Source organism: Cryptomeria japonica, chromosome 10, assembly GCF_030272615.1.
Source record: "Cryptomeria japonica chromosome 10, Sugi_1.0, whole genome shotgun sequence".
Lineage (NCBI taxonomy): Eukaryota > Viridiplantae > Streptophyta > Pinopsida > Cupressales > Cupressaceae > Cryptomeria > Cryptomeria japonica.
Genome location: NC_081414.1, coordinates 296,663,578 through 296,673,516, shown reverse-complemented (window position 1 = coordinate 296,673,516; position 9,939 = coordinate 296,663,578). Strand labels below are relative to the sequence as shown.

At 32.3% G+C, this 9,939-nt stretch overlaps 1 protein-coding gene across 1 annotated transcript; it reads right to left on the bottom strand.

The window, feature by feature from the left end:
• Window positions 1-2,769: 2,769 nt before the first annotated feature.
• LOC131029325 (uncharacterized) lies at window positions 2,770-4,868 on the bottom strand. The gene is made up of 3 exons (XM_057959766.2): window positions 4,669-4,868; window positions 3,538-3,735; window positions 2,770-3,455 (listed from the first exon to the last, which is right to left on the bottom strand). The coding sequence occupies exons 2-3, from the start codon at window positions 3,550-3,552 to the stop codon at window positions 3,156-3,158; spliced, it is 315 nt and encodes a 104-aa protein (XP_057815749.2). The 5' UTR covers window positions 3,553-3,735; window positions 4,669-4,868; the 3' UTR covers window positions 2,770-3,155.
• Between the last annotated feature and the right edge of the window lie 5,071 nt (window positions 4,869-9,939).

The window sequence follows — 9,939 nt, the reverse complement described above, 5'->3', positions numbered from 1 at the left end:
ATGATTATTGGGTAACTCATTTGAAAAGCCATATAGGTATGTGCATTATGAATTTTCATCATGTTATATGTTGTTATGGAAAATTAGTAAAATTAGTTAGTTGAATTCATAAATAATGAAAAACCACATATTAGTATCAAACTAAATATGTTATTTGAGAAAAGAGGTAGAAAAACCAAAACACATGGAAAGATAGAGAACTTAGGTATGCTTTTCTGCATGAGCATTGAATAACACAGTTTGTTGGTTTTGCTAACCTTGCTAGCTGGAACATATAAGTTTCCTTTGTGCTTCACAAAAGGAATTTTGCATGAGATGTTTACCATTCATGGACATGAGTTCTCTTCTTTGATGCTATATCGTGTGGAGGATGGTGTGCAACTTGGTCTATGAGATCCATGAATCTTGACATGCTCTTTTCTAGAGCTACACATTTAGACACAACCTGAAGACATCTACAAGGATCTTGAGAATATTGCATCACACTCTTTCCTAGAGACGAGTCTCCACCCACCTCAAGTTTTATGGACACATTGGAGACTCCAATTGATCTTTCACTCCACAACCTTGTCTTTGGTACTGAAGCCAACCTTTCAATGGTGCTATGAACTATGCATGGTCAATATTGATGAAGACATTTTTCTTGTTGATCTTCATTTCAAAGTTCTACCTACATGAAAACTAGTTTCAACAGTGACTTTCATTGAAGGACTTCCAAGGAAAATCCTAGATTTGGATGGTATCACTTCAACATCCATATGAGAGTTTCAATTTCTTTGGTCATTATATATAGTTTTTCATAAGAGAAAAATATGGAAAGAAATGAAAAAAAATGAAAAAAATGAAAAAATGGAAAAAAGAAGGAAAAAAAAGGCAATAACTTCTAACTTCTAACTATATCTACTGAAAATAAGAATTCATTATCTACTGTTAAAAACAAAATGGGTTAAAAAGTTTTTTCATTTGTACATCCTGATTACAGAAAAATCAATTTTCATATTGTCTTGACAAACTCTGAGCACCTTGCAGGCCTCCAAGTCAGCGAGACTCAGCACGTTAAAATAAAAAAAACCAATTTAAAAGCCATGCTTACTATAGTAACAAAACCAAGACTGATAAAAAGCATGACATCAGCGAAGTGTAAGAAGCTGCAAGGAAACTCGACCACCAAAAAACTGCTGAACTCAAAAAGACAAGGACAAACATGAATAATTATGCTATAGTAACATACTTTCACCATCAATAATTATTACCATACAAAGGTTTTAAAATTTTGATTTCTCTTTGGCACATCAATCAAAATTAATTGCATCTAAATTATGCTATAGTAATGCTCCTTGTTGGCAATAACTAATAATTTTCTATAAATAGAATAATATAATGTATAATATCAATAATTATATAATATTAATAGTAATATACAAAGTCAATACTATAATGTGTAGTCCAATAATATTAATATACACTTCAAAAAAATCAATTATGTTAAATAGTGAATGACACTTTATGCAATAAAAGAAAGGTTCCATACATATATAGAAACTCCATTTCTCATATAAAACTAAGTGTGACAACTTTTGATATTATACCTTAGTAACCTATTTTTCTTCAGAATCTTAGATGTATAGAGAAATTTCAATAAATCTTACTAGTACTAAATCTTCCATACACTTTGAAATTAATTGAAGTGGGCATTGCCAAGCACCCAAAATAATGCAAATTAACTCCAACTTTCAATAAATCTTATTAGTAATAAATCTTCCATAGACTATGAAATTAACTAAAATGGGCATGCCAAGCACTGAATGTTGCACCCAAAACAATGCAAATTAACTTCAATCTAGCATTCTCAATTTCCTCTATAACTAAAAATAACTCAATCCATATGCTTTGTTTGTGCCTTTAAATATATATTCTTGATCAAGCAATATTTCCTATTAATTTCAATTCAAATTCAAACCTTTCATTCTTAAAACCTCAAAGTGATGACTTTATTGGAATAAGTTATCAAAATGTGGAGTAGGAGGTGAAGGCTAATGCTAATAAGAAAATCTCATGATGTGTTCAACTTAAATTATATTCTCACCTAAGCATATAATCATGCAAATAGTCTAGAAAATGTGTGAATGGCATGATTAGTGACCATAATGTGTATAATAGATAAATGAAAAAATAATATAGAATATGTGAATGTACATATTTATATTAATCTTTTAGAAAACAAAAAAATGTGATAAATTTTATCTTTAAATTAAAAAAGGAAGCTCAAAAAAACCTAAACTATTCTTAGAGTTAAAACAACAAACAAAATTTACAAATATCTAATTATCTATGATAGAAACGAATATCAAACAATTTAACATTCATTCTTGTCAAAATAATAAAATGGAATATAAGCAAATGCCACTTGGCTCAATTACTTTACAAAGAGGAAATTCTAAATATTCTCTCTTCCACATCATGCTTGATATTACCCCGCACTAATGTAAAAGGAAGAAATTTTTGCCAGAAATCAACAGAAGTACATGACATTAATTACATCATAAATCAATTGAATTCTTCTTCTAGTGCATGGAAGGAAATGACTATCCAGTTTTTAAAATGCACCAATACACTGATTAATATACTAATACATAAGTTATAATATATGAAAGTAACTGGAAGACTAGATAGTTAATTAAAAAGACTTGAATTTCAAAAAGTAATGAAGTACAGATTCAGAGAGCCATAATACATTCATTCACTTGTCTTAAAATTTAAGAGCAAATATTGAAATATCAAATTTGATTTTACTGGAACTCAAATATCTGATTACAAGTAACAAAGTCTATCCTGTATTATAAAAACAGGGAAAGCTTGGTATTATGTATTATAAACATAAAGAAATATGGCCTCGTCCTGATGCTAAGCACATTGACACGATAAAAACCAACCAAAACCCATTAGTGCTACAGCCTGGCGGGCCATTTCTGCCTTGCCCTATATATCTACTGAAAAAGGGAATCCATTATCTACTGTAAAACAGAATGGGTTAAAATGTTTTTCATCCTGTTCACAGAAAAAGCTGTTTTCATAGAGTCTTGACAAATTCTGAGTACTCTACAGGCCTCCAAGTCAGCGAGACCATATTTCAAACCAAATAAAAGCCATGCATGCTAAACTAACTGCTGTAGTGTGTAAAAAGCTGCAAGGAAACCTGACAAGAAAAGTATCGTTGAATTCAAAAAGGTGAGGAAAATTGTACGATCCGTTCCCCGAGCCCTAGTTATCACGAGTAATACTGCGACGATAAAAGATGCAACAATAGCATCCACTCCAAATACACTGAGAAAAAGACCATTAGCATTCATGGCATGAAATCCAAGACATACCCAAAGGGCTGTGCATGGAATGAAAATGCCAGCCATCGCATAGCAAAACGTACCAAAAGGGCGCTGTTGTCCGTCAGATTTCGCCTGCAAATTTCACCCCAAAAAAGTGTTAATACTTTCATGTGTGCCCCCTAAATTTAAAAAGAAATGTTCATATTTGTTTTACCTGCATGGAATCCATTGGGCCGATGTTTTCTGAGCTGCCTAAATCTGTTCCTCACCGCGTTGTCCTGTAGGATTTCTTGTAATAACCCTAAATGCACCTCTTTTGGGGTTTCTTGTATGGTGCACCTTGGCAGGCTCCTGAGGCTAAAATATTATGAACGAGTGAAAAAGATGATACAATTCGGACAGAAGTTACGACCTGCCCAAATTATTTCATAGGGTTAGAAGTTGGTGAAAAATCTGACATATAGGATTTTCAGTATACACTGTCAGAACTGTAAAATAATATACGATTCGCAGGATGAAACGATATACGAGTTGCCGATTGTGGATCTTTACGTTTATTTTCCCGTCATTTTATATTTATATATTAAGAAACAAATTCAAATAATTATAATAAGTTCGATCAACACAAAAAACTATGAATTCATTTTAGGTCTTCTTGCAAATATATCCTTCCTGTCTGGCCTTGTTTCCATGGTAGAATTGCACTTTTCCAAGAAAAAAAGCGAACAGAGTTATTCTTGGAGAAAAGTGGAGAGACTCTATTACGGGTTAAATTTACAGTAGATCGTCTCAAACAAACAGCTGAGATGCACGGTTTGTATACAGGATTCAAAGACAATGTGGATTTGATGAAAATAATTTTAGGGGAAGACGACCAAAACATTCAATCTAGAGAACCCTAAGTTTTGCTTCTTGGAACTTTTTTATTTTCTTGTAAGCGATCGAAATAACCATAATTCACACACAAAGATAAGGAGGAAATTGTCTCACTAAAGGTATTTTGATATAAATATGAAGAGGGAATTGTTCATGTTACTCAGAGGAAGGATGTGAGAAAACGAAGGTCAGGTTCCGTATCACAAATGCAAATTAACACAAAAACTAGTATAGATCAAAAGATTCTATATCAGTAAGATAAACTTTATATGTAAAATCATACAACAGGCAACTAAAAATCTAGCAAGGACATAATTTTCACAAACAAATCAACAATTTCTGAAACTTATTTCAACAATTTCTGAAACTTATTTCAACAAATCAAGAAATGAGAAAAGCAAGAAAAGCAGAAAAGCAAGAAAAACATCCTTTTTAATCTTGAACAAATATAGCAATTAACCTGACTCACCTGTATCAGCAATCTTGAAATCCCATTCATGTTCTCGTGAAGAGCTCAGTAGTTTGAAATCCCGTTCATGTTCTCGTGAAATGCAGTTAGTTTGTTTTCTTGGAGTGCGCGCCCATCAACAGGAAATGCCTGCTCATATGTAGGAATAGACGAGAGAATGTTCACCCATAAGCATTTAATGCATTTTATTTTTAATTTAAATATGTTTTCTTTAGAAAAAATGAAAATGTTTTATAAATCATGTAGAACAAAGAAAATTTTGTGGTGTGTTTGGAGGTTTTCCATAGCTATATAGTATGAAATCTAAAGCAAGACTTGATCCATTTCTTATTTATTATACTAATGCTTGCACCCAAACGAGGTGTTAAGGTTACGTTGATAGTCAAATATGTTTTGGTATGTTTTGGGTGATTTAGAGGGTTGAGAGGTCATAAGAAATGAAAATTATCTTTATATAGTTAAATTGAATTTAAAATGTGAAAATAATTGAATATGAATGAATGGAACTTACTTTGAACTGGAAAGTTGTGCAAAATGTTTTATAGTACAATTTTTTTACAATGTATGAAAACAATTAATTTGAGAGGTCGATTACATATAATACATTTGTTGTTAAGCATTAAGAGATCTTCTATATACCTAGGATAATTGATTACACCATACAAAATTTTGTATTATTAGCTTCATAGCTTGTGTACAGAAATATACCACTTTTGTGTAATAGAGCAGCCAAAAAGTTAAGATTAATTTGATTAACCCATCTATATTGTCTTTGGCAGTGACATTACCCCAATATGTCCATGCATCAATTCCAATTTTAAGTTTGTTGTTTGGTAAGCTATGTTCATCAAACATGATTGTCTAGCCACAATGATATGGCTCATTAGTGAGAGGAAAAGGTATCACCTCCTAAAATCATATATTAGATTTTAAGAATACTTGTACATCTTGATTCTAGGAACCTATCATTGTTAGCATTCTACACAAAACATATATTAAGTTAGGGTATTATTAGTGAAACTAACGATTTCAATTATTCTTTAAAAAGATAGGTAGATATACATAATTTAGAATTGTTAACCTCTACGTATTCATTGTTGGTTGGTTGGATGCATTCTTTCTAGCATATAATATTGATATTGTCTCCTTGTAGATGAGTTTGGAGTGTCTTAGAGTAGATTTTTTTGGAAACCTTCAACAAATCTTATTAGTAAGAAACCTTCCACAAAATATGAAACTAACTTGTTCCTCAAGAGAATGTACAATAATTGGTAGATATAAGTTGGTCCTCAAGAGACCTTTTTGTTGTGTTGTTACTATCCAAACTTGTAAGTGTACAATACCCTATGATGTTTGTCCAAAGTCTAGAGAATGTTCAAACCCTAAGAGTCAAGTAGTGCCTCAAGGATGTCTAATTGATGAAGTATAGAACTACTGCCCTAATAGATTGAAACCATTGAACTACCCCTACCTCTGTATCACACATGTATCTAGATAGTTTTTTTTCTGAGGCAAATTTGTCCTTTAGATAGTTTTTCTTCCTTTACCAGAATATTGGTAAAATTTTCTTTGAAATGCTCTTTAAACATATTGTGTTATCTATAATTTGATAGTATATAGTCATTTCGTTTTTAACTTTATATGTCTTTTATCTCTCCATCTTAGTTATCCATGGAGACAGAAAGACCAAAAAGGGGGCTTGACTATTGCAAGACCCTATATAACTACCCCAACATTCCTCTTTACTCTTATGTGTCTAGGTCTTGAGGGGAGACTATCCCATGGAAGCTCTTACAACTTTCTAGCCATCTTGGGTGATATCTCCTCCTTTTATTTTTTATTATTCCATTTAGTTTAAATTAATATATAACTATAATTATTTGTTATTTCATCACATTCTAGCATTTCCTAACCTTAGAATCTATGCAACATTGTACCATCATTTTCTCATGATAGTTCTATTTTCTACCTATACGAGATGCCAATGTTTTGTATTGCATAAACATTATGGATAGAGAGCTAGATATAAACTATTTGACTTGCCTATGTCAGCTGCATTTTCTATTTTTGAAGTCCCCACGTTTTATTTATATTATATGTTTATGATATAAACAAAGATGTATAACACTTCCTAAGTTAAATTTTGTATGTAGAAAACTATGAATGTAAACAATTGAAAAGATAAAGTAAGCAATTAATAGACACATATTTCAACAACACTCAAGACTAGGATCTTAAGAAGAAAGAAAATTAGACAAACAATATAAAGCTAATTAAAGTGCAAACTCTATCTTCCTCCTTCGATTTGATTGTCTCTTGATTTGATTTGTGCTTGCTATATATTAGATACATGATTATGCACCATGATTGTGAATGTAAGGTGAAAACTAAGCTAAGATGGGATGCAAAATACTATACTAAATGGATGTGATTATGCAGAAGGTGAGTGATCATTTTTACATTATGAGGGTATGAAAATTAAAGTGGATGGATCGTGAAGGAAAATGAGGGGTTTAAATAGGATTGAATTATTGATGGAGAGGTATGAGAAGAGGACACTTGTCCTTGATAAGGGCATGTGTCATGGATGATAATGACATGTGTCCTTAAGAAGGAAAGGTGTCATTGGAAGGAATGACACGTGTGATGCAGAGGTAGGGGTAGCTCAATGGTTTCAATCTACTAGGGTAGTAGTTCTATACTTCATCAATTAGACACCTTTGAGGCACTATTTGACTCTTAGGGTTTGAACATTCTCTAGACTTTGGAAAAACATCATAGGGTATTGTACACTTACAAGCTTGGACAGTAACAACACAACAAAAAGGTCTCTTGAGGATGAACTTCAATGGCATACCCTCATCCTTTCTTTTAGGGTTGCTCCTATTGATGATCTAGGTTGACTAACACATCAATACCTCCAACTTCCCCACGTCTCCCAACTTTTACCCCCATCTAACCCTTCCTCTAGCCTAACCCACCTAGCTAACCATAGGTTTTAGTTAACCTTATCCTTTGGCCTTCACCATATGTGTGCACACTCCCAAAATATCTCAAATTTCCTAAAATTTGGGAAATGTCTTTTAATTTAGGAAAAAAATACTAAAGTGGAAAAATATCCTAAATATCCTACACCATGGGAATATCATTGTTTTTTAATCTCTTTTGTGATACAACCTTCCAATTTGGGTATCTTACTCCCAAATGGACATGTGTCCTCAGGGACACATGTCCTTCTTAAGGCATGTGTCATTCTCATCCATGACACATGCCCTTATCAGGGACACAAGTCTTCTTCTCATGCTTCCCCATCCATCATTCAAGCCTATTTAAACCCCTTGTTTATCTTCATAATACATCCACTTTCATTTTCATACCCTCATAATGCAGAATTGCTCACTCACCTTTTACATAATCACGTCCATTTAGTATAATATTTTGCATCCCATCTTTGCTTAGTTTTCACCTTGCATTCACTATCATGGATCACAATCAAGTATCTACCATATATCAAGCACACATCAAATCAGGGGACAATCAAATTGAAGGAGGAAGATAGAGTTTGCACTTTAATTGGATTTATGTTGTTTATCTAATTTTATTTCTTCTTAACATCCTAGTATTGAGTGTGGTTGGAATATGTGTCTATTAATTGCTTAGTTTATCTTTTCAATAGTTCACATTTACAATTTTCTGCATACAAAAGTTTAACTTAGAAAGTGTTATACATCTTTGTTTATATCATGAATACATAATATAAATACATTGTGGGGACTTCAAAAATAGAAAGTCAACTAACATAGGCCTTCCAAATAGTTTATCTAGATCTCTATCCACAATGTTTATGCAATATAAAATATTGGTATCTCATATAGGTAAAAAAGAGAACTATCATGACAAAATGACAATACAATGTTGCATAGATTTTGAGGCTAGGAAATGCTAAAATGTGATAAAATAACAAATAATGATAGTTTAATTTAAACCAAATGGAATAATGCAAAATAAAAGGAGGAGATATCACCCAAGATGGCTAGAAAGTTGTAAGAGCTTCCATGGGATAGTCTTCCCTCAAGACCTAGATACATAAGAGCAAAGAGAAACGTTGGGGTAGTTGTATAGGGTCTTGCAATAGTCAAGCCCCCATTTTGGTGTTTATGCCTCCATGGATAACTAAGATGGAGAAATAAAAGACATATAAAGATACAAATGAAATTACTATATACTATCAATTTAAAGATAATGCAATATGTTTAAAGAGCATTTCAAAGACACTTTTACCAATCTTTTAGTAAAGGAAGAAAAACTATCTAAAGGACAAATTTGTCTTCACACAAATGTCACAAGAAAGGAAAAATAATCTCCAATGCTTCAATTGGCATCAATGTGATAATTAGAGATTTAGTATGCTATTGTGTAAAAGGAAAGAGAAAGAGTGTTGTATCAAGTTTTCTAAAAATTAGAGAGAGTGTGAGTTGTTGTTGAAGAGATCAATTTTTGGAGCCAAAATGAGAGTTTAAAATTTGATGTAGGAGGTTTAGATTCATATTTTACGTCTATGCTGATTGATAGATACATTATATTACTAAAACATGGGGTGTATAACATCCCAATTGTTAATGCAGTTGCCTATTGTTGTAAGATGCAGCTGCATCATGCAGACATCTACATGTGGTGAAAATTCATTTGTGAGAAGTCAAACTAAAGTGGTTGGGAAGTTAGACATATTTATAAAGTTAGAGTATCTTAATCTAATTAAGGATCATATTGCATTATTCTATTTTAATAATCAAAAGGGGAGGCTCATGTGATGTGAAATTGCAGGGTATACAATTTACGACATTACAAAAGCCAAAGAAAAATTAGAGAGGAACTTTAGAAAATTATCCAAAGTAGAACTTATGTTGGAGATATTGAAAATGATAGTGATGATGTCCTCAGTTGTGGATGGAATGGACCAATATTTGTTTTGTTAAGGCTAGTTACAAGAGCTAATTGGTGTAAATATTGGCCATCCATAAATACAAGGCATGCAATATGGTTTGGAATTATTTAAAATATCCCAAAGTGAATGCATTTTCCTTATTAGTTATACACAACAATTTTATAATTGAGAAAATTAAAAGAGACAATGGGGCGTGTGCACAAAGATGGTGGTCAGAAAAGTGGACACCACCCAAAAAAAACTTAGAAAAACAGGTAGCGCGTACGCGGTTTTAAAATTTCAAATTCCTACGTACACGCTTAGGTTTGTTCTTCCCGAGCCTAGAA